Here is a 26,139-nt window from a genome sequence, read left to right as displayed (position 1 = left end):
GCCCCAACAGCCAGGACTGGGCCAGGCTGAAGTCAGGAGCCAGGAGCTGCTTCTAAGCTTCCCTCATGGGCACAGGGACCCAAGGGCTTGGGCTATATTCCACTGTTTTTTCCAGACCATTAGCTGGGAGCTGGATCAGAAGAGGAGTAGCTGGGACACAAACCAGTGACCATATAGGATGCCGGCATTGCAGGTGGCAGCTTTACCTGCTACGCCACTGTGCAGGACCCAGGATGATTGTATCACATCTGGAAGTTTGTATCTCATATTATCTTTATCCATCGGTTGATGAGTGCTTAAGTTGATTGGTTTTGTGAATAATGCTTCAATGAACATGGGAGTACAGATATGTCTTTGGTATACTTGCTATGACTCCCAAACTCATGGTTAAATCTGAAGGTCACAGATTGTGCTGAGGGAGTAGAAAAGCAAATTTAATCCAATGATGGTATCTAGGAAGTGGGCCTAGTGGGAGGTGCTTCGGATCACTAGGGTTTGCTAGTAGGCATTGAGTTGAGCCTAGGAGCTCTCCCTGCTTCGTGGCTCGCCCTGTGATTGTACCTCTGCACTTTCTGCCTTTGCCGTGTTTCGGCTTCACAAATGACCAAACCATGAGTCTCATTGGATGTTGACTTATATGTAATCTTCCAAAACCACGAACCAACTTTCTTTTCTTCCTTAGTAGTTTGATCCAGGTGTTTCTTCCAGTGATAAAAAGCTCACTGGTACAGTACTGACTGCATTTCTTGGGTATATACCCTGTGGTGGAATTACTGACCCATAGCCATTCTATTTTTGATTTTTTGAGGAACTTTCATATTGTTTTTCATAATGGCTATACTAATTTACATTTCTACCAACAATGTACGAAGGTTTCCTTCACATTCTTGCCAACAACTATCTTTTGTCTTTTTTTATAACAGCTATTCTTTTTTTTTTTAATTTATTTTATTTTTTGACAGGCAGAGTGGATAGTGAGAGAGAGAGACAGAGAGAAAGGTCTTCCTTTGCCGTTGGTTCACCCTCCAATGGCCGCCGCGGCCAGCGCACCATGCTGATCCGAAGCCAGGAGCCAGGAGCTTCCTCCTGGTCTCCCATGGGGTGCAGGGCCCAAGGACTTGGGCCATCCTCCACTGCACTCCCGGGCCATAGCAGAGAGCTGGCCTGGAAGAGGGGCAACCGGGACAGAATCCGGCGCCCCGACCGGGACTAGAACCCGGTGTGCTGGCACCACAAGGCGGAGGACTTGCCTATTGAACCATGGCGCTGGCCTATAACAGCTATTCTAACAGGTATGAGGTGATTATCTTGTGGTTTTAATGTTCCCCTTTCTTTTGAGCATCTTTTCATATACCTATTGGCCATTTGTATGCCTTCTTTTGAGAAATGTGCTGTGTAGGAGATTTTAAAGAGAGGAAGTGACTCACAGGCATACCATGCTAGCTAATTGTACGAAGAACTCTATTCGTAACTCTTACATATATGTAATATTGATCTCTCTGCTTCCTTCTTGCATAGTCTTCGTTTATATCTTTTCTCATTAAATTATGCTAATAGTTCTCTCATCAGTACACCGTTTTCCATTCTTGTCTCTGTTTCAGTTCATCTTCTTTACTCGGGCCAGTTAGAATGATCTTTCTTGAAATATGTTTTTAATTAAATTCAAATGTTCAGACACACAGGATAAAATAAAACAGTTCTGCAGAAATCTAAGTACCTTCATGGGAGTAAAGAGATATTAGCACTTTTTTTTTTATGTTTCTTAAAGAATAAAATTTAGTTACATATAAGATAGACCCATGCCCCCATCTTTTTTTGTTTGTTTATTTTTTGGAAATATTTATTTTGAAAGGCAGAGTTACAGAGAGGGAGAGGTGGAAGAGACCAAAGAGAGATCTTTCATCTGTTGGTTCACTCCCCAGATAGCTGCAGTGGCTACGACTGGGCCAAGCCAAAGACAGGAGCTTCATCTGGATCTCCCAAGTGGGTGGCAGGGGCCCAAGCACTTGGACCATCTTCTATTGCTTTCCCGAATGTGTTAGCAGGGACCTGGATCAGAAGTGGAGCAGCCGGACATGAACTGGCACCTGTATGGGATACCAGCGTCACAGGCAGCAACTTAACCCTCTGTGTTATAGCACTGGCCCCCAACTTTCCTTAAGTCTAAACACCTTGAAAGTTGCCTCCTATCTGTCTACTTTGAATAATTTATATATCCATAAGCAATATAATAATTTACTATTTTATGCTTTCTATAATCTTCACTAAATGATATATCTTGTGTTTTTTGCAGCATTGCTTTTTAAAATTTATTCATGTTGATACTGTTTTACACTTGATATGTCTCATACAGATAAACCACGGTTTATTCTCTTAACAGGCAGTATTTAGGTCATTTCCAGTTTTGAGCTATTACAAATATCTGATTGATGTGTGGAAGTGGAATTGCTAGGGTCATGGAATGTGCACATTGTTTACCTTTACTGTGTAATTACTGTTTTACTCAGAGTGGTTATAATGATTTTATCACAACTAGCAGTTGCACAAGTTCCCTCTTTACTCAAACGTGCTGCTAATTGTTTTATTTTGTAATTTTGGCAATCTGATATGTGTGATGTGGTGTTATAATTTGCGTTTCTCAGATTCCTAGTGATATTGAATATATTTTCATAAATTTTTGAGTGATTAGGTTGTTTTGTGACTTGCCAAAATTTCCCCCTACATTGTAGTCATAAGTGTTTATCTATATCTGCATATATGTTTTAATATGTGACTATGTTTTTGGCTGTTTTTTAAAAAATTATTTATTTGAAAGACAAAGTTATTCAGAGTGAGGGAGAGACAGAGAGAGCTTCCATCCACTGAGCTTCCATTCCCAAATGGCTGCAGTAGCCAGAGGCAGGCCAGGCTGAGCCAGAAGCCAGGAGCTGCTTCTGGGTCTCCCACTTGGGTGCAGGAGCTCAACTGAGTGTTTGGACCATCTTCTGCTTTCCCAGGTGCATTAGCAGGGAGCTGGATCAGAAGTGGAACAGTGGAGCAGCCAGGACTACAACCAGCACCCATATGTGGGATGCTGACACTGCTGAATTTGGCTGGTATTTTGTTGAGGATTTTATATCTGTATTCAAAAGGGAAATTGGCTGTAGTTTTTACTTTTTTCTCGTGAGGTCTACTATAATGTGTACAAGATTTGGCTCCTCAATTCATGCAGATGTTTAAATCCCAAAGTCATCCAATTATGTTGTCTAGGAGGTGGGCCTGGTAGACGTCCTTAGGCCAATGGGGTTGTCTCTGGAAGATAGTTCTCAGTGGAGGGTTGTTTATAGAAACTGAGTTGGGCCTGGCAGCTCCCTGTTTCCAGACTTGCCATGGAAGCTCATATTCTGCTTTCTACCCCCCACAGACACCTAGGACCTTCCAGTCTTGGGTGGCAAACCTTCAAAATCATGAGCCAAAATACATCTTTCCTTAATAAGTAGCCTGTGTTGGGTATTCAGTTGTAGTGGTGAAAAGCTGGCTACTACAGTTTCTTTTTCTAGCTTTGGTAATAGTAATGTTGACCTCAAGAAATGTGGATCTAGGGGCTGGTGTCATGGCATAGTGGGTAAAGCCACTGCCTGCAACACTGGCATCCATATGGGCTCTACTTCATGTCCTGACTGCCCTGCTTGTCATCTGGCTCCCTGCTATTGTGCCTGGGAAAGCAGCATCAATAGCCCAAGTGTTTGGGACCCACGTGGGAGACCCAGATGAAGCTCTGGGTCTTTGACTTGACCCAGTGCTGGCTGTTGTGGCCATCTGGGGAGTGAACCAGTGAATGGAAAATCTCTAACTCTGACTTTTGAAATAAATAACTGAATCTTTGAGAGTCAGAGTAAACAGTGAGAGAGAGAGATACAGAGAGAAAGGTCTTCCTTTTTGCCGTTGGTTCACCCTCCAATGGCTACCGTGGGCCGGCGCGCTGTGGACGGCGCACCGCGCTGATCCGAAGGCAGGAGCCAGGTGCTTCTCCTGGTCTCCCATGGGGTGCAGGGCCCAAGGACTTGGGCCATCCTCCACTGCACTCCCGGGCCACAGCAGAGAGCTGGACTGGAAGAGGGGCAACCAGGACAGAATCCGGTGCCCTGAAAGGGACCAGAACCTGGTGTGCCGGCGCCGCAAGGTGGAGGACCAGCCTATTGAGCCGCGGCGCCGGCCAAGAAGGAACTTTTGAAGTTACCTCCTCTGTCGTATTTTGAGATATCATTTCACTGTTTGGAACCAGTTGAATGTAAACAGATAGAATGCTCATTATTTTTAGTCATTAAAAATGCTACTGGGTAGGGCAGCAAGTATTGAACCCAGGTAGTCTGATTGGGATGCAGGTGTCCTAACCAGTTTCTTGGCCACTAGGCCAATTGGCTACCTCTGTGTTTAATTTTTAAAAGGTTGAATCTTTGTCCAAGTAGTATTCATATTTCTGTTCAGATGGATCAAGTAGCTTGTCTGTCCCTAGCTAGTTTAATGCTGCTTCAAAATTTTTTTTTTTGCCAGATTTTCAGGACTGTAACTACTTGCTTTTGCATTTTACAGTAAGGGTACCATTTGAAGAAATTGTTAATTTATTATCAGTGTTTCTCAGCAGGGGGTAGTGTTGCTCCTTAATGGTTATTTTGTAATATTTGGTGACTTTTTTTGGTCATCACAGTTTGGAAACAGGTTGTACTTCCAGTATTGTGAATAGAGACCAGGATTGCTGCTAAACATCCTATAATGGGTATGGCTGGACCCCATGAGAAAGAATGTCCTTATATGTTGACAGAGTTGACATTGAGAAATACTGATTTAGATTTATCAGATTTCCTGAATTCCTTACATTACCTTATACATGTGATGTTGTGATGTTTTAGTTACTAAGTTTGGACCTAACGACTTCAACTCCACCCCCCCCCCCCACACACACCATCTGTCTCTCTCTCTTCCCCTCTCCTTCTGTGTCTCCTTTTTTCTTTTGGACTCCTCTTTCTGAAATAGTTATCCATGAAGAAAATAATAGATTTTTATCTAAATTGATTTACCCTATTTATTGAAGTCTTATATAATTGAAATTTTCTTTAATTTTTAATATAATGTAATTCCTAGATTTTCATTCATACGGGAAAAACATTAGTGAACACCTGAGAATTCATTATCCAGCTTCATCAGTTGTCAGCATTTTACCATTTCTCTACATTTTTAGAGTATTTTAAAGCAAATTCAATTCACATTTAATTTTCTTTGTGTCAGAGGTCTTTTGAAGCTTAAACTAGAACAAAACAGTTTGAACATTATATGCAATTAGTTTCTAAAGCTTCTTTCTGGAACAAGTTCTGCTCCCTTTAAAAAGTTTACATTATTTGTTAAAGAACTCATGTCGTTTGTTCTGGAGAATGTACCACTCTCTAGCCTGACTGATTACATCCCCACAGATTATTTAACATACTACTCTATATATATATATATATTTTTTCTGTAAATTGGTAACGTCAGAGCTGTGATTAGATTCAGCTACTCATTTTTTAAAGGATTTACTTATTATATTTGAAAGGAAGAGTTAGAGAAAGACAAGAGAGAGAGAGCGCTCGAGAGCGAGCGAGCTCTAGTGATTCTCTCTGCTGGTTCACTCCACAGATGGCCACAGTGGCCAGTGCTGGGTCCGCCTGAAGCCAGGAGCTTCATCCAGGTCTTCTATGTGAGTGGCAGCAGCCCAAACACTTGGGCCATCTGCTGCTGCTTTTCTCCAGGCCGTTAACAGGGAGCTGGATTGGAAATAGAGCAGCTGGACACAAACCAGCATCCATATGGGATGCCAGTGTCATAGGCGGTGGCTTTACTCACTATACTGCAATGCTGGCCCCCATCTGGCAGCCTTTGTGTTGAAGGAAAATAGACTGGCAGAGTGAAATGAACCTGTTGATTCATTTCAGTAATTTGCTAAATGAAGCATTGTTCTAAATAATTCTTACCCATATACATATGATTCACCTGTGTAACTTATATTTTTTTTTAGTTTATATATTTTTAAAGATTTATTTATTTACTTGAAAGTCAGAGTTATACAGAGAGGAGAGGCAGAGAGAAAGAGAGAGGTCTTCAATCCGATGGTTCACTGCCCAATTGGCCACAACCGCCAGAGCTGCACCTATCTGAAGTCAGGAGCCAGGAGCTTCTTCTGGGTCTACTACATGGGTGCAAGGGCCCAAGGACTTGGGCCATCTTCTACTGCTTTCCCAGGCCACAGCAGAGAGCTGGTTTGGAAGTGGAACAGCTGGGTCTTGAACAGGCACCCATATGAGATGCTGGTGCTTCAGGCTAGGGCATTAACCCGCTATGCCACAGCACCAGCCACCTGTGTAACTTTTAAAATTTAATTTTAACAGGCAATTTTATGGTTTGTGGTTTAAAAGGAAAACAAAAAGTACACTGTAAGCATTACCCCTTCCACTTCCACCCACATCATCCTCAAACCATCTGATGTCCTATATTATAGCCAAGCAGTATTGTTGTATTTATACTTAGAGATTTTGGGACTATATTGGCAAATATCCATTACCTCCGTTTTCCAAGTGGATTATCTGTTTGTCCCAGAACTGCTTGTTAGAAAGAATATTCTTTCCCTGTTGAATTGCTTTTGTACCCCTTCCAAAAATCAGTTGAATATATATGAATAATCTGTTTCTGGTCTCTTCCATCCCATTCTGTTGGATCTCTATGTTAGTCTTTTCTCTAGTAATATACTGTATTGATTACTGTAACTTTTTAGTAGTATGATTCCTCCAACTTTATTTTATTTTTCAAAATTGTTCCTTCTCATTTCTTTGCCTTCACTCTGTGAATTTTTTTTAAAAGATCTATTTATTTATTTGAAAGGCAGAGGCTGAGAGAGAGAGAGAGGTCAGCCTTTCATCCTCCGGTTCACTCCCCAGATGGCTGCAATGGCCGGAGCTGTGCCAATCCGAAGCCAGGAGCCGGGAGCTTTCTCTGAGTCTCCCACATGCGTGCAGGGGCCCAAGGATTGGGCTGTCTTCCACTGCTGTCCCAGGCCAGAGCAGAGAGCTGGATTGGAAGTGGAGCAGCAGGGACTCGAACTGGTCCTCATATTGGATGCTGGCACTTCAGGCGGCAGCGGCTTTACCTGCTATGTCACAGCGCTGGCCTCCCCATGTGAATTTTTTAATCAGCCTATTAATTTCTACAAAAAAAGCCACTGGAATTTTTTCTCATCTGTAAGTGAGTACAAGTGATATGAAATCTTCCCATCCATGAGCATGGTTTCTCTTTGTTTACTTAAGTCCTCTTTGATATTTTTCATCAATATTCTGTAGTCTTTATCATAAGGATTCTGTACATATTTTGTTAAATTGGTATCCTAGTACTTCTAGGTTCTTTGGTGCTGTTATAAATGGTACTGTGTTTTTGTTTTGATTTCAGGTTGTTCATTAGTAGAAATATATGTTGGCTTTGCTGAAATTTACTTACTAGTTCTTGGACTTTTTTTAAAAAATAGATTTGATAGAATTTTCTAAAAAGGCGATCATTGTCTAATAATGCAAGTAGTTTTATTTCTTCCTTTCCAAATCTTGTGTCTTTAATTACTTTAAAAAAAAACAATTTATTTATTTAAAAGTTACACAGAGAGAAGGAGAGGCAGAGAGAAAGAGAGAGGGAGAGGTCTTCCATCTGCTAGTTCACTCCCCAATTGGCTGCAACAGCCAGAGCTATAACCAATCTGAAGCCAGGAGCCAGGAGCTTCTTCCAGGTCTTCCCACGTGGGTGCAGGGCCCCAAGGACTTGGGCCATCTTCTACTGCTTTTCCAGCAGAGAGCTGGACCGCAAGTGGAGCAGCCGGGACTCACCTGCGCCCATATGGGATGCCAGCACTGCATGTGGCGGCTTTACCCACTGCGCCACAAGGCCGGCCTCATTAATTAGCTTAAAACCCTATTTCAGTGCCAAGTCTTCCAATATGACATGGAATAGGAGTGGTAAGAGGAGACATCCCTGCCAGTTTGCCATGTTAAGGAGAAAGAAGTCAGTAAATTACTGGTACTTTTATATTTCTCTAAACATATAAATCTCAATGCAGCGATCACATAGGAAAGGAATCCTGTTTTATTTTGTTTTTCAGGTTGCTGCTCTGTTCTGATATCATTCATTGATTGGCTTTATCTTGTGATTCCTAATGCATTATGTTCAGGAATATCATCTGACTCCTTCCCCCTTCCTAAGTCTCCCAACCTCTGTTGTGAAGAGTTGATATTAGGTTAGTCTGTGTGAAATTGCCAGTGTTAGTTTATAACCTGTAAAATATTTTATCTGGTTGGGACAAAACAGTCTTGTGCTGACAAAATAAAATAATCAGTATGGGAAGTGTTCATGCTTGAGAGCTGGTAATGGTGTGGTGTTGTGTGTTGCGCAGAATCACGAGAGCAGGTATTGTGTGAACGAGGTGCTCACTGTGAAAGACTGGCTTTTACAGTACTCAGGTGTGTTCACCTCTGTGACGAATCTGCCAGTATGTGCACAGATTTCTCAGTATGAGTTCACTCCTTATCTTAGTCTCATGCTTCTCAGGGGGGTCTTGACATGCTTTGCCATGTGATACTTTTGTGTGAGAAGATTCTCTGCATATATCTTACTCAGTTAAATGTAAATTTTTTAGTCAGTATCTAGTGGGTTGAATAAATAGTGTATTTTTCTTTTGAAATAATATGCTTCGAGAGGAAGAAGACGCATACATTTATAATAGAAAAAACCTGATATTTCTTTAGTTCTCTGTGGTAGTGTTTTTTCATGGAAATTGTGAGTGAACTAAAGCTATAATCTTTCTGCTTTTTAGGTTCTTAAGCTAATCTTTTATAACCCTCTATTACATATCTAGAAAAAGGAAATATATAAGAGATTTTATATAAGCTTCATGAAACCAGAAACTTTCTTTGGTTTACTGCTATGTTTCTTGTGGGTATAAGAGGCTGGGCTACTTATATATGATTAGAGAAAATGTAATATTTGCATAAGACATAAATTTTAGTATAAAAAGTCATTGCAGTTAGATGTTGCTTGATATGCTTCAAAAAAATCCCATAGTTGTTGAGCCAATTAAAATTGTGTTAGTAAACACTTTAGTAACAGAAGGCTGTTGTTTTTCATCAGAAATTTGCTCATGATATCATTTTGAGCATGACAGTTTAACAAGATTAGAATATAACTAACAAAACTTTGTGCGTATGTGCATGTGTGGTGTTTAAGCATTTTATATATTTGAAAGGCGAAGTGATAGGGAGGAAGAGACAGAGATCTTACGTCTGTTGTTTCAGACCCCAAATAGCTGCAATAGCCAGGGCCGGTTCAGGCCAAAGCCAGAAACTCCATCCAGCTCTTCCATGTGGGTGAATGGGGCCCAAGTACTCAGGCCATCTTCTGCTTTTCCCAGACCTTTAGCAGGGAGCTGATTAGAAGCTGAGGAGCCAGGATTAAAACCGGTGCCCCAGTATGGGATGCAGGTGTCAGCAGGCTAGGCAGTGTCTTAAACTACTGCACCACAACACGGCTCCCTCCTCATTCATCTAAGAGCTCTATTTAAAATACATGGCTCAGGGAAGACTTTACCTTTGTATTGGTAATAATGCGATGATTAGGAGTAATGAGGAAATTTCATTTCTTTTGCTTTTGCTACCACCAGATGGCAAATTATATTATCATGCGTGTTACATGCTGTAGAACACATTGTAAAAATGTCTCTTTAGTATTTTTGTTGAAATTAATTTGTTCATAAGTAATTTCAAGAAAAGGAGAAAAAAATTTTAATGTGTTTAGAATTGTAGCTACACCTCCCACTAAAATGGCTAGGGTAGTTTCTTTTTTTAAAGGGAGCCACGGATTTTTTTAATTAATTAATTTATTTGAAAGGCGGAGTTACAGAGAGGCAGAGGCAGAGAAAGAGAGAGCAAGCGAGCAAGGGATGTCTTCCATCCACTGGTTCACTCCCCAGATGGCCACAATGGCAGGAGCTGAGCCTACTGGCAGCCAGGAGTCAGGAGCTTCTTCTGTGTCTCATGAGGTACAGGAGCCCAAGGACTTGGCACCTTCTACTGCTTTCCCAGGCCATAGCACAGAACTGTATCAGAAGTGAAGCAGCGGACTCAAACCAGCGCTGATATGGGATGCTGGCACTGCAGGCGGTGGCTTTACTTGCTGTGCCACAGGGCCGACCCTAGGGTAGTTTGTTTCTTCCTCCCTCCCCCTTTTTTTTTAAAGGTTTATTTATTTATTTGAAAGTCAAGTTACACAGAGAGGAGAAGTAGAGAGACAGAGGTCTTCCATCTGCTGGTTCACTCCCCAGTTGGCCGCAAACAGCCGGAGCTGGGCCAATCTGAAGCCAGGAGCCAGGAGCTTCTTCCAGGTCTCCCATGTGGGTGCAGGAGCCCAAGGACTTGGGTCATCTTCCACTGCTTTCCCAGGCCACAGCAGAGAGCTGGATCAGAAGAGGAACAGCCGGGACTAGAACTGGTGACCACGTGGGATGCCGGCGCTTCAGGCGAGGGCATTAACCTGCTTTGCCACAGCACCGGCCCCCTTCCGTTCTTTCCTTTCCTTCCCTCCTTCCTTCTTTTCCTCCCCTTCCCCTTCCCTTCTCTTTCCTTTCCCTTTCCCTCCCTCCCTCTATCTCTCCCTCCTTCCCTCCCTCCCTCTCTTAACTAGTTTCGTGATTATTTTTTAAGTGATTTTATCATTTTGCATTTTTTAAAAATTTTAAGTTATACAAGTTTCATGTATTTCATATATACAGATTTAGGGACATACTGATACTCCCCCCAACACCTTCCCTCCAACCCCACATGCTTCAACCTTTCTTTCTTCCTCCTCCCTCTCCCATTCCCACTCTTTAATTTTTACAAAGATCTGCCTTCAGTTTGCTTAATGATTATAAAGTTAACCCTACACTAAGTAAAGGAGTTCAACAAATAATACGAAGGAAAAAAACACTTCCTCAACAGAAGAAACAAGGGCTGTAAACAATCATCGAATCTTCAAATGTCCATTTCACCCCAATACTTTACATTTCGGGTGCTGTATTAGTTACCTCAGAGCAGGGAAAAACACATGTCCATCAACTGTTAACTGGATTAAAAAAACTATGGTATACACACACACACACACACACAGTGGAGTACTACTCAGCTGTAAAAAAAAAAAAATCCTGTCTTTCGCAACAAGATGGATGCGTTTGGAAGCCATTATACTTAGTGAGATAAGCCAGTCTCAAAGTCAGTTTCTATCTTGACATTTTAGAAAGGCGTATTTAGGACATAAGCAATAATTGTTATAACAAAAGCTGATGATTCTTTCAGATGAACAAGAATTGCAGTTGGTAGCATTCTTTTATGTAGGGAATTTAATTCTGACATTTGTTCATTCTAGGTCCTTTCATGTAAGAATTATGGTGCCATAATTTTTGGCCTAATTTATATTTGAGGATAAACCATTTCTTTCTTTTTTTTTTTTTTGACAGGCAGAGTGGACAGTGAGAGAGAGACAGAGAGAAAGGTCTTCCTTTTGCCGTTGGTTCACCCTCCAATGGCCGCCGTGGTAGGCGTGCTGCGGCCCGCGCACCGCGCTATCCAATGGCAGGAGCCAGGTGCTTCTCCTGGTCTCCCATGGGGTGCAGGGCCCAAGCACTTGGGCCATCCTCCACTGCACTCCCTGGCCACAGCAGAGAGCTGGCCTGGAAGAGGGGCAACCGGGACAGGACCGGTGCCCCAACCGGGACTAGAACCCGGTGTGCCGGCGCCGCAAAGCGGAGGATTAGCCTAGTGAGCCACGGCGCCGGCCGGATAAACCATTTCTTAAAAGTTGACTAGTGGTATATTTATTTTTATTTTGGGGAAATTATTATATGAGACTATAATCTTAGAAAAATTTTTCTATATAAATGCTTATTCTCAGGAAATTGGTTAAATATGCATTGGTTTTGAATGGACTTTCATATAGTCATTTAGCATGTTGTTTAGGATTATTTACTGAATGGATAAAGTTTGCAGTGTTTAGTAGGGAGAGATGGAGAGAAGCAAGTTATTAAATATGTTATCCCAATTTTTCAAGAAGCATATCTGCAGAAAATGGTTACCAGTGTTTATCTTTGGGAGATATTATGGTGATTTCTTAAGTTTATGTATTAAATGAACATGTTTTATATTATATGGATGAATATTTTATACCATATAGGCAGTATCCTAGATTAAGATTTTTCCTATGAATAAATATATAATTATTGATTAGAAAGAAGTTGTGGTATATGTTACTAGGTGATATATTTGAAATAGGGATTGTGTGTCAGATTTACCAGGGTGACTTGTTGCTGGTAATTCCAGGAAACAGGCTGTGCTTTTTGGCTCTCTTCTGGAAATCCAGTAAGGATTAGTTCAGATATAAAGAAAGTCTTTTTTAAAAAATGTCTTATTATACAGATGAGTAATTTTCTTTCTTGATAGAAGGATAAAACCAAATTCTGAGTTAAAATCCAAAGTAAGTCTTTGAATATTATTTAATAGTTCAGTGTTAAGGTAGTAGTTATATAAAACAGCCCTTCATTTCTAGGATCAGCCTGTTCTTGCTTTTGATATCTGTTTTCTGCCACAGGCCTTTGATTGGAATTGAAACAATACAACTACTGCTTCCACCAGAGGAAAATAGTATGGGAATTCCTATTATGGTAGGTTGTTTTCTAGTAGTCTCTCTGCAGTAATAGAGGCAGCTCTTGAAATTTGTTGGTTTGTTGGTATTTATGCCTTCTTTGAACCTAAACTTTTTATATAGAACTGTATGTGAATAAATACTTAATGCTAGCCAAAAACTCATTATTATAGACATTTTCTTTATAGCAGTGGGCCCTGGATTAGTGGACTTAGTATAGGAACTTAATAATTCAGATAGATTTTCAGTGGAGGGAGCTTGAAAATGTGATTTAAGATCTCTGTGTTATCTCTTTGAGAAGAAAATATTAAATAGCTGAAAGGGGCAGTCTCACTTTGAAAATGATTAAATTAGCAGATATTTTTATCCTCTTGTTCAGCTATAAGCATCATTTTGCTCATAGCTCATTCTCTTAAATGGTAAATGTTTGGGATTCATACTTTAAACATTTTCAGACATTGAACAATCACCTGGGAATAGTCCTGTGTTTTTAATAAAAGTACTTTTAGAAATCTCATAAACCCTAGAGGTGTCAGACAAAGGCACTGGTGAAGACAATATAAACTTCTATGATATTATTTGTTCAGGCTTCTTATTTGAAATGGAAACACATTGAAATATTTACAGAATAAAAGAAAATGTGGTCCAGTAATTGGCTTGTTTACTGTACCAAACTGAAATCTGCTGTGCTTCTTGTTCAATATCTTATTTGATATAATAACCTTGATGAAAAATTATTTCAAAACCAAAATATTAATTTTTGCTAGGTTTTTGTTATAATTAGTTCTTAGTTGTATTAAACTTTTTTTTCCGTTTTAAAGAAGAGGTGGTCATTAGAAGGAAATGGAAAGATTTTACTTGGTTGTTTCTTGATAGGAAAGGAGATGGAGAACATTAAATTGGACTAAATAGGTCACGGTGTTTAGCTTGGCAGTTAAGACGCTGGTGTCCTGTGTCAGAGGGCCCGGATTCTATACCTGGCCCTGGACCCAAGGAGACAGTGGTGATTTATATAGTAGTAAACTGGGTCCCTGTCACCCACGTGGGAGACCTGAATTGAGTTCCTGGGTCATGGCTTTGGCTTGGCCCAGCAACACCTGCTGTTATGGACATTTGGGGATTGAACCAGTAGAAGGGAGTATTCTCTGCGTCTCAAATATGTAAAAATTAAAATAAATTGGAGTTTGGAGTTTGGAGTAGGAACAGGTGTTGTGGCAAAGTGGGGTAAGCTGCTGCCTGGGATTCCCAGTCTTCGGAGTCCCAACTCCTGCACTTGTAGCTTCCTGCTAATGCATTCTGGGAGGCAGCAGTTGATGGCTGCAGTGCTTGGAACCTTGCTACCTGCCCTACGTGGGAGACCCAGGTGGAGTTCCTTCCAGGTTCTTGGCTTCAGCTTGGCCTGGCCCTGGCTGTTGGACATTTGTAGAATGAGCTAGTGGATAGAAGACCTCTCTGTCTGTCTGTCCCTCCTCTCTCCCCTCTCTGAACTTCTCTTCAAGTAAAATAAATACACATTTAAAATAAATTGAAGTAAATAAAATCCTGTGACCTGAAGATTCATATTCCCTTTAGAAATTATGAACTCAAATTAAATAACTGATTGTGATTCTGAGCCTTTTTCTAGGCAGGTCTAGATTATCTGCCAAGCCAACTTTTTGTTTGTTTGTTTGTTTTGTAAGTACATAGAATAGTTATGGGTGACTAGAGAGTCCCATTGGAAATTTGTCCCCTAATACATACATACATACATACATACATACATACATATACACTTTATTTCTGGTTATAAACTGTCATGTAGCCATAGGTGCAATAAAAGCTTTGAATGAATTTTATAATGCTCTTATCCTAATTCTGTTTCCAGTCAAGCATTTGAGTAATAGGTGGGCAAGGCAGAAAAACAAGAGAATGCCAAACTCAAGATGGTAAGGATAACATTTGGTTGGGAAGACGTAATGAATAGAAGACACGTCGTTATCATAGAGTGTGTTTGTTTTTCCTTTCGTGGTGATTTCTGCATGGCTGCTTGCCATCATGCAAGTTGTAATTATCATATTTTGCCACTGGGTGGTGCCATTGTAATGGTTACCACAAACCCTTTCTAAATTTATGTAAGAAAACCTTTTGAAAGTTCACACATAAAGAGCAGTAAAATTAAGATAATGATATAGGTAGTGATATGTTTATATAAATTCAAAGTAGTAAGACATAACCATTACTTGTGATACAATGTGCACATTAAACATTTTTAAAGATAAATTCCCATATATAAGTGAAATGGTTAAGAGCTATACCTGACTATAGTTTTAATACAATCTTTGATTCTCACCTTAGAAACATGTAAAATGCTTTGATTTCTTTAGATGGTACCAAAATATAAATAGCATCTACATTAAACCACAGTTTCTTAATCTGTAATGGTAAGAAAAATACAGATGGCTCAGTTCTTAAAAAAACAAACAAACAAACAAAAAACTCCTTGATGATGATTTTGTCTTTTTCTCTTATTCTGTAGCTATTCAAACTCCTTTCATTGAAACCTTTTTATTTCACAAATACTATATTCAAAATTTGATTTCTTTAAGAGACGCAGAGAGAAAGCTCTTCCATTTACTGGTGCATTCCCCAAGTGGCTGCAATGGCCAGGGGGCCTAAGCCAGGAGCCAGGAGCTTCTTCCTGGTCTCCCACATGCGTGCAGGGGCCCAAGGACTTGGACCATCTTCTGCTGCTTTCCCAGGTGCATTAACAGGGAGCTGGATTAGAAGAGGAGCAGCTGGGTCTTGAACTGGTGCCCCATGGGATACTGGTGTCACAAGTGGCAGCTTTGCACAATACTCCACAGTACCAGCTCCCCAAAATCTGATTCTTTGTTTTAAAATCACCAAATGACTTTTTGTTATTTGAGTGAATCAGAGTCTACTTGGAATTGTAGCAATATTATAGAGATCCCAGTTCAGCAAAAATTACAATTTGATGTAATATTCTCTTACTATTTTTTTTTTTATTTTTTATTTTTTTTTTGACAGGCAGAGTGGATAGTGAGAGAGAGAGACAGAGAGAAAGGTCTTCCTTTTGCCGTTGGTTCACCCTCCAATGGCCGCCGCGGTAGCGCGCTGCGGCCGGCGCACCGCGCTGATCCGATGGCAGGAGCCAGGTGCTCCTCCTGGTCTCCCATGGGGTGCAGGGCCCAAGCACTTGGGCCATCCTCCACTGCACTCCCTAGCCACAGCAGAGAGCTGGCCTGGAAGAGGGGCAACCGGGACAGGATCGGTGCCCCGACCGGGACTAGAACCCGGTGTGCCGGCGCCGCAAGGCTCTCTTACTATTTTTAAAGAGCAAAAAGTAAGTACAGACTTCAGACTATCAATGCCCCTAAACAACTTGTTCTGAGACTTTCTCCAATCCAGTCTGTCATTATTTCTTTTTCTGTTTGAAGGATTATTTTTATAAAAACTAAGTGATAAAGATAGGCATCTTAAAATTGCCCTTTCTTGTATTTACTAGCTTTCTGAGGACCTCTGAGGTATGATTTAGAGGCTGCTACAGCCCAGTAGGTATGAATTCAGAACCTTCATTTGCCTGCAAGGCCTAACAGTTGTGGTCTCTCAGGAGTGGTGGGTTTAATGACTCTGACTCTGCAGTTCGCTTTTTAGCAGTGAGTGTTCCCTCTATCTCTCAAAGCAAAATAAAAGCCTTCTCTTAAACATAATTAAGGTTATTTTGTATGTAGTATTGTATTCTAGGTAACTTTTTAAAGTATTATCTCAGGTGTTTGGAAATTCTTTGAAAATTTGATTTTTAAATATAAAATTTCTTTTATTCACCATTTAGATTGTTTTTAATATTTTGTAATAAATGATGCTTCAGGAAAATGTTGATAGGGAAAATCTCCAGGTTTTAGGTTATTTCCTTATAGCTACATTCTTGCAAGTAGAAGTGCTGGTGGTGTTGATACGGTGCTGTCGAAAGCTGTTGGCAGGTTTTTCCTCCAGAGAAGTTACCCCAGTTTACTCTCTTCACCATCCCTCATGGCTTCTGGCCAATTACCGCATCGCTTACTAGCCTTTTCCTGCCGTTAGTGTTGCCTCATTTTTTAGGTCACCCTTGACACTGTGTCCACAGTGCGTCCTCTGATAAACAAGTCTTGTGTTGTATGTTTTTGACTGAAAATCAGTTAGTGAGCTCCCTGTCAGAATGCAGACTAGAGCCTTTACGGTTCGGCTTCCGTCTGCTTTCCTGTGCCACCCCTGCTGTGTACCTGATGATAAGAGGCAGTGGAGGAGCATTCTAGGCACGGGGAAAGGCACAGCGCGTGCTGTACAGCGGCCGGCTGCATCTGAACTGCAGCAGCTGCGTAGAGCCATGTGGACTTTCAGGCAGGTAGTGGAGGCAGTCTTCAGCGCACTTGAATAACATCTAATTGACCAAATAAAAGCAGACCAATATCATATTACCTATGACTTAGAATTAAGGACTCCTGGTGACAAAACACAGAGATCTAATTGAAACTGTCTCTGAGAGGCAAAAGGGAATTTATTGGCCAGGCTGTATGGATGGTCAGACAAAGCTAGGTTCACAACTCGGTGACAGTGAATTCTCCTTCCATTGGTTCACTCCCCAAACGGCTGCTACGGCTGGTGCTACGCCGATCCAAAGCCAGGAGCCAGGAGCTTCTTCCTGGTCTCCCATGCGGGTGCAGGGGCCCAAGGACTTGGGCCATCCTCCACTGCACTCCCAGGCCACAGCCTAAAGCTGGACTGGAAGAGGAGCAACCGGGACTAGAACCTGGCACCCAAATGGGATGCCGGCACCACAGGCGGAGAATTAAGCAAGTGAGCCACAGCGCTGGCCCCCTCTCCTACTCTTAAAAATTTGGCCTTTTTTTTCTTTCTGTCCTACAGGCAGTGTAGCTTACATTGGCTTTACAGTCCCAAAGTAAAGTTAGCCCTGGCAGTAAAGTAAAGTGCTAAGGAAGAGCGTGTCTGGTTTCCATCATGCACTTGTTCACATACTACATGTGTGACTAGCACTAGGTGGTACTATGGTCATACCTGGGTTTCTTGTATGCCTCTGGACTGAAGGTGCTCCTTGTTAAAGAGAGGATTCTTGCAGAAGGACTCGTGTCTGCCACAAGGATGGAAAGAGCTAGGAGGGTCAAGATGTATAAGACCCATTGAAAGGTAGTTTTGACAGTTCAGGTAAGGTCTGAAATGTAGCTGAATGGGTCGCCGTGTGCAAAGAGAGTTGAGGATTTTAGGTGAACTGGTTAGAACCGGGCGACTCCAGTGGGAGACACAAAAAGGGAAGGCTCCTGTGTGTCTGTGGTGACGCCATTGCTCTTAACCAATATGGGAACTCGGAAGGGGAAGGGTGCTGGAGGTGACAAGTTGAATTTTGACATGAATTTGTCTAGAAGGAGATGGTAGCCCAAAAGGAGGAAAAGCAGCTGAAAAGCAAACCAGTATTTTTAAGTATGAGTTTTAGAAGAAAAGCCAAGTGAATGGAGGCCAAAAAAGATATCTTAGAAAACAGTGAAATTTTGTGGAAGCAACAAAAAGAGTTTAATAAAGGTTATTGCTATCCAGTATTTTGGAGTAGTTGAGAAAAATGACAGTTTTATGAGAGGCTACGATTTGAGACCTTAGAGCCCGGTTAGTTGATTGTTGAGTAGGAAGCCAGATTACATTGTGTTGAAACAATTTAAAAAGTGTGTAGTAGCTTGGTAAAGAGACACGAAGGTTTTCTGTTGCCCAAGAGGAAGGAACAGAGACAGCCATGAGGACTAATTTAAGAAAGGAATCTCCCCACGTTACCTACCTTAAAAAGCATTGCTGTGAGGAACCAGTGGGAGAATAGATGGGAAAATATTGTTTAACTGGGAGGTACTGAAACAAACAGAAAAGTATAATACTTTAATTTTTTGGCATAGCTATCATTTTTTTCTATTAAAGATTGATTTATTTGAAAGAAACAGTGCTGATAAAGGAGAGGCTGCCGGTTTATTCCTCAGCTGAGGCCAGGCCCAGTGAAGCCAGGATCCAGGAAGTCCATCCTGGTATTTCACCTGGGCAGCAGGAACTCAGGTACTTGAACTGTCATCCACTGTTTTCAAGGTACATTAGTGGGGAACTGGATCAGACACGGAGTAGATGGAACTTGAGCCAGCATGCCATTGTGGGATATGGGTGTCCCGTGCAGTGACTTAACCCACTGTGGTCATTTGGGGAGTGAACCAGCTGATGGAAGACACTTCTCTCTCTCTCTCCCTCCCTCTCCCTCTCCCTCTCCCTCTCCCTCTCCCCCTCCCTCTCCCCCTCCCCCTCCCTCTCCCTCTCCCTCTCCCTCTCCCTCTCCCTCTCCCTCTTGCTCTGCCTCTCAAATAAAGTCTTTTAAAATGAAATAAAAAGAGAGCCCCAGAAAGAAACTCCTTTCTCCTGGGCAGCAATATGTATTTGATGTGATGCCATGAAGTGTGACAGGTATCTTATGACTATAAAGGAATTATCCCAAGATCCATGTTGAGTTTGAAGAGCGAAAGGTGGAAAACCTAGTCCTATGGCATAATACTGAACAGTGAATCAATCAGCCACCTTAAAGCCACCTTAGTTCAATTCTTGCTGTTTGTGGTGATAAACCTCTTTATTGTTTAAGGCAGTTTAATGTAATGTGCTATTTTAGAAAATATTTTCGGTTTCAGATAGTCCTAATGTTAAAGAGCAAACATTTATATCCTGTTACATTGAAAAGTAGACATTTTGTGGAAGGTTCATGAAGATATAATGAGCTTCTTAATCGAAATGAATTGTGTTAAGTCAGAAAAATGCTCTAAACTGAGTCATTTTAAAGTAGTCATGTTGAGTATTTTTGTCTCCACCCTTCCTGGGGTTCAGAAAGACATAAATCACTTTCCTAGCATTTCCCAATGATAATAAGTACTTTGACATGGAAGTGATATATACAGTCCCAATTTGTATATGAAATAACCAGTGTGTGTTTCACCTACTGATCTTACTGTATTTGTGGGAATTCCTTGGGCAACTCCTGTAATCATTGGTTTTAAGGGTAAACATTGGGTAGCCATGGCAACTTATTTTTAAATAGAAAATTTTCTCTCTTCAGCTTTTAAAGTGCTGTAACTTGACACTACATTCATCGTAGTGTCACCACAGTGTAGAAACCAGAATGAATTGCAAATAACCTTTTCTTGGTCTTTTTAAAGAAGGGCAAAAATTATAGCCTATTTAAAATAATTTTAAACTCTGATTTGTAATAGGGAGGCTAAAGTATCTTTGATACAGTTGCTGAAAGATAATTAATTATGCAAATAATAGTATGATTAGATTTCAGAGAATGTGTTTATCCTGGGCCTGAAAGAACAGAAATCATATGCTAGACATGCAGGAAATCACATAAATCCTAATTAAAAATTATACTAATAAGAGACAGATTGAATAGGATGTCACATTAAAAAAAAAAAAAAAACTCTTAAGTCAAGCTGACCTCCAGTCCATTCTGAATGAGGAATGCTTTTGCTTAATTTAAAACTGCTTCTTGAGGAAATCAAAGTTATTAAGACTATTTGCTCAAGTAGTTTTTTTCCCTTACTTTTGGCATGTTAGTATATTCCAGAAAACTTACCTGTGTTGTGTGGTTTCTCAAACTTTTTTGCTTGTATTCCTTTGAAAGGAAATTTCTCAAGACTCACACCTGGAAATGATCCTGTAAATATTTAGACCTTAAGTCTCAGATTTGTAGCACTTGAGTCTACATTTCTGCAGAAAATTGCTCCACTTTTGGCTTAACTGAAACTCAGTGGTTTTGTAAAATACAAGCTTCTCTAGAAACCTTAGCAAGTGTTGGCATTCCTTTGTTCACAGGCAGTATCTTGGGAATGCCTGGGGGGAGGGGGGGACGGTGGGCAAAGTCTTCTTTTGAGGCACATGCCATCTAGTTAGGCGACCTTCTATTTCCTGTTATTAACAGCTGCCAGATCTCTCTCCTTTCTGTTTGTTTCACTCATCCAGGTCATTTTGCTTCCTTGTAGACGATATTTTGGACTTCATACTTTATTTAAACTCCACATCAGCAGTCACCTGCATTTGGCTCTGGACACCTGTGTGTCAGTTACTAGGTACCTGACAACTTGTCTGCAGAAACTACCTTCACTTCTGTGTGTGTTAGCCAGCCTAGAAATCATGAGCTTTTATTGCTTTTAACTGTCCAGCTACTCACAACTGTTCAGCCACTCACTTGGACTCCTTTTCAACTCGATCCTTCCTCTTCTATTAATTTACCCACATTAGCTCTTCATTTCAAAGGAAGATGATCCCCTCTTCTTAACTCAAAGTTTTCACCTCTTAGACCTCCTCCTCTCTATCTTTGTGCTCTTCTATCAATTATTCCCACATTTTTCTTTTAGAAAAATAAGTTCTTTAGTCTTTAACAATATTTGTCTTGATCTTCAAGCTTTTTAAACACTCTCTAGCAGTTGCCAAATTTATTCTTTCTTCATAGTCAGAGTTCCCGAGGAAAACCTAATCTGTGATTACACCAACTTCTTTTCATTCTCCCATTCATTAATCAGCCTACTGTTGTCAACAGAGAAAAAGAACGTAAACTTATAAAATGTTAGAACTGAAAACAATTACAAAAATCATTTTATTTGTTTCCTTTTCAATGATAAAATAAGGCACATAACAAACAAGTGATACACTGGCAGAAAGGTAGCTGACTTCTGTTCACTTCAGCTTACAAAATCTGAGTGGAACCCTCATGTATGTGATAAGGCCCCTGGATAGTGAATAAATGGTACCTATGAAGTGCATGCACTTTGTTTTGAAAAAAACATGTCATTGCTCACGCCAAGGGTAATATTGTGATAAAATTTAAGAAGATCTGGTTTGAAAGGAGAGACACAGAAAAAAGAGAACTAGTAGCCATTCAAGTTGGGACAGAATCAGGAAAAATCAATTAAGGGAGTACTTAAAATGGCCAGTATTCATGTATAAAGTGAATGTACAAGTATATTGTTAGTTTGTTTTATAGTATAATAATGAACAGTTATATTCATATTACTGACTCTAGGCCACTGTAAAAAACCTAAGTCAGGGGCCAGCATTGTGGCACAGTGGGTTAAACTGCTGCATATGGCGCTGGCATCCCATGTGAGTGCCATGCGTCCCAGTTGCTCCAATTCCCATCCAGCTCGCTGCTAATATGCCTGGGCCAGCGGTGGAAGAAGGCCCAAGTACTTGGGCACCTGCATTCACATGGGAGATCTAGATGGAATTTCAGGCTCCTGGCTTTGGCCTGGCCTAATCATGGCCATTGCAGTTATTTTGGGGAGTTTACCCGTAGATAGAAGATCTCTCTCTTCCCCCCCCCCCCAATCTGTCTCTAACTCTGCCTTTCAAATAAATGAGTGAATCTTTAAAACATACACACAAACCTAAACCATGTTCTCTTCCTTAAGACAGTAATGTAGATGGCATGCTTGTATCTAGGACAGTTAAACTGTGATAGTATTGTCTTTTTAGGTCTAAACCAATGTTGTATGCTACGATAGCCCCTAGCTAGATGAGACTAGGTAATGTAATCGAGGAACAGATTTATTAAATTTGTGTAATTTAAATTCATTTAAATTAAAAAATAGTTTAGTTATTGGAAAACTTTTTAAGTATTATTTGAAGAAATTTGCCACATGTATTTACTTCCTCAAATGTTAATTTGATGAACTCAAAATACATATCAGTAATGTCCAATGAAAATTTATTTTTAAGATATGCCATGAATATGAAATATACAACAAATTTGAAGACTTCATAGAAGTAAAGTATCAGTTTAAATTTTTATATTGAATGAAAATTGAAATATTTTAGATAGGTTGGATTACATAAAATATTGCTAAAATTAATTTTTCCAGTTTGGTTTGGCTTCTAAAATTTTTGCTATTAAAAACGTTCAGTTATACCTGAAGAATTAGTCATGCATTGTGGTAGTTTTTAAATTTCGACCATTTTCTCAAAAATATAAGATGAGGGTCTGGTACTGTGGTGTCGTAGGCTAAGCCTCTGCCTGCAGTGCCAGCATCCTACATGGGTACTGATTAATGTCCCTGCTGCTCCTCTTCCAATCCAGTTCCCTGCTATGGCCTGGGAAAACAATGGAAGATGGCCCAAATGCTTGGGCCCCTGCCCCCACATAGGAGACCCAGAAGAAGCTTCTGGCTCTTGGCTTCAGATCTGCCCATCTCTGGCCATTGTGGCTATTTGGGAGAGAACCAGTGGATGGAAGACCTTCCTCTCTGTTTGTAACTCTACCTCTCAAAGAAATAAAATTAAAAAAAAAAAAAAAGTTAGATGAGTTTTGATATTAAATGTTCCAGCTGGCAGATCAGTAGAAAGCACTCTTCCAATAAATTAGAAGAAAAGATAACAGTGAAGTTTAAATATAGGTTTATAAAAGCATCCTTTTTTTGCCGGCGCCATGGCTCAACAGGCTTATCCTCCGCCTTGCAGTGCCGGCACACCAGGTTCTAGTCCTGGTCGGGGCGCCGGATTCTGTCCTGGTTGCCCCTCTTCCAGGCCAGCTCTCTGCTCTGGCCCGGGAAGGCAGTGGAGGATGGCCCAAGTCCTTGGGCCCTGCACCCCATGGGAGACCAGGAGAAGCACCTGGCTCCTGCCATCGGATCAGCTCGGTGCGCCGACCGCAGCGCGCTGGCCACGGCAGCCATTGGAGGGTGAACCAACTGCAAAAGGAAGACCTTTCTCTCTCTCTGTCTCTCTCTCTCACTGTCCACTCTGCCTGTCAAAAAAAAATTAATTAAAAAAATAAAATTTAAAAAAGCATCTTTTTTTTTAGAGAATGGACATTTAGAAAGTATCTTTATATTGCTGATTATAATTAATAAATTCATGTGTTACACTATTGCATGATGGAATTATTGAGTATAGTCTATATCGTATATTCATACTTAGTATTTTTGTAGCCTTACCTTGTATTGGTTAGTTTTTCTTAAAATAAAGCAAGGTACTATGTCATATTTAAATCAGTTAATAAATAATACAGGCTTTATAACTTGGCTCATCAGGCCCTGTATAACTCAACTTTGTCTGTTTCTCCATCTGCATATCCCTATGATTGCTTGCTGCAACCAGAGGAGCCTTTGTTGTATTCCTTGCTCTCTCCCAATTTTTTTCTTCTAGAATTTATCACAGTTTGTATGTAAGCACCATTAGAAAAAGGATTGATTATTTATTCATAATTCTGTTTCATTAACTAGCCCATAGTGTACAATGAACAAATACCAGGTGGATGGTGGATGAATGAGGGTGTTACTGAGTGAGCCTCTGTTCCCCATACGTAGATTAAATATTAGTACCTACCAAAAGTGACTGGAGATTCTGTGAGAATGTTGTGACAACCACGTCCTCCTCTCTCCTTACTCAAGATAATGTCATGAATTGTTTCTCAAACTGGCTGCTAGCCATTTACTGTTTCTGTCACATTTGTTGCAGCTAGTATTTCTAACCCATTTCATTATTGAAGATTTAAGTAGCTACGTGGTATGGCTGGTCAAAGAACAGGGTTGGGAGGTATGTGCTCACTCAGATAATTAAAGGAAGAATAAGATTATCCCTTAGAGTTAAGGTCAGCTCCAGGTTCCATAAATGCAAAATCACAGTAAATTAGATATGACAGAACATTTTATTTCTGACATAAAAGTTGAACAGTGAGGGGTCAGTGCTGTGGCATAGCGGGTGAAGCCACCTCTTGCAGCGCCAGCATCCCATATGGGCACCAGTTTGAGTTCCAGCTGCTCCACTTCTGATCCAGCTCTCTGCTATGGCCTGGGAAAGCAGTTGAAGATGGCCCAAGTCCTTGGACCCCTGCACCCGCATGGGAGGCCTGGAAGCAGCTCCTGACTCCTGGCTTCAGGTTGGCTCAGCTTTAACTGCTGAAGCTATCTGGGGGGTGAACCAGCAGATGGAAGACCACTTCTCTCTCCCCGCCCCCTCGCTCTCCCTCTCTTCCTCTCTGTAGCTCTGCCTTTCAAATAATAATAATAATAAAAAAAAAAAGTTGGACAGTGAGCAGTCCAGGGCTTTTATGACAGTTCCGCCCACAAAGTCAATCAAGGACTTCTAGCCTTCTAGCTTCACTGCTTGGGCTCTGCTTCTTGTTTGGTTGAAGATGGTCAGTCACCTATGTCTCAGTAAGCAGACTGAAGATGCTAGTTATCCTTTAAGAGAGTTTTCTGGAAGCCACACAGTTCTGCTTAAAATGCTGGTCAGAGGTTTGTCATTTGGATCCTAGTGACAAGGGAAGCTGAGAAATGTAGTCTTTATTCTGTGAGGCTCTGTAACTACCTAAAAGCTGGTTATTATAGTTCCCTGAAAGATGGGAAGAATTCAGTGTGAAATATAGGTTCATTGCAAGAACACATGTGACATTAATAGATGTTAATAATATGCAGTGTCTAGCAAAATTAATAAAGGAAGGGTTAACTATTACAAATACTAGTAGTGTGAAACCACTTGAGATTTTCGAATGACACTGATTATTAACCATTTTGAAAGTATGAGTGGATACACATTTTTTTAAGTGGTCTGAATCATAAATATATATGGAGAAGTATATCTGATTATTAGGATTTTGAGTTCATTTAAAAAATGTACAATGGATTTTTTGCATTGGCTCTTATTAATCACATAGATTCTGACCTTAGGCTAGAAAACAGCTATTTCCTAACCCCCTTCACACTTTTGTTTTACCTCTTTTCAGGTAAGTCTAAGTTGAAGAAGCTTGTTCAGGATTCTTGATCTGTCAGAAATGTTTTCTGAAACATGGTTTGAACCTACTTCCTTACCAATCTTTTACCACAAGCTTGATTTTGAATGCTAAGATACTAGCTTGGTACTTAGCACAGAGTAGCCACTTAATATAGCTGTGAGTGAAGTATTTTATTCTGTAAGTCAGCAATATGGAGTTCCCAGATATATAAAAGATAAGTTTAGCTTTACATTGCATCTTAGTGGAGAAAGAAGGAACCATTTGAATCAGAAAAAGAAATTCTGGTATAACAAAATTATTTATAGGAACTTGAAATAATTTAGAACTTTTAGTTTTCAGGAAGATGAAAGTTTAAACCATCTTTGCTATTATGTGATTCTGTGAAGAGTGGCTCTAAGCTCTGTGATAGGATACATTTTATATAAAGAATGGAAGGATTATGAAACTTTCCGGGTTGATTTTGTTAACTTACTAGAAACTTAATCTAATTTGGCCTAAAAAATAAGTACCTAAAGAAAAAAAAACACATCCCTTTGCTGTTTCTCTAACTGGGGGAAAAACGTTGAACTTACAGTTTGCACAATCTTTGTCAGTAATTTTTCATCAGAAGTGCTTCCTCCTTTTCTAATTTCTAA

General features: G+C 40.5%; 1 protein-coding gene across 2 annotated transcripts in view; it reads left to right on the top strand.

Annotated features, from left to right (window-relative positions):
* The window catches only part of ANKRD28 (ankyrin repeat domain 28), a 186,865-nt gene that overhangs the window by 40,786 nt on the left and 119,940 nt on the right, over positions 1 to 26,139 (top strand). Inside the window, exon 2 of one of the 2 annotated variants that reach the window (XM_062214944.1) lies at positions 12,658 to 12,730. The exons of the other annotated variant lie outside the window; for it this stretch is intronic. Within the exon in view, the coding sequence (XP_062070928.1) occupies positions 12,713 to 12,730 (18 nt within the window). The 5' untranslated portion in view covers positions 12,658 to 12,712. The remainder of the gene's footprint in view (positions 1 to 12,657; positions 12,731 to 26,139) is intronic. 2 annotated transcript variants of the gene reach the window in all.

The sequence above is a fragment of the Lepus europaeus genome, chromosome 2 (assembly GCF_033115175.1).
Source record: "Lepus europaeus isolate LE1 chromosome 2, mLepTim1.pri, whole genome shotgun sequence".
Lineage (NCBI taxonomy): Eukaryota > Metazoa > Chordata > Mammalia > Lagomorpha > Leporidae > Lepus > Lepus europaeus.
This window is presented reverse-complemented; position numbering and strand designations above follow the sequence as displayed.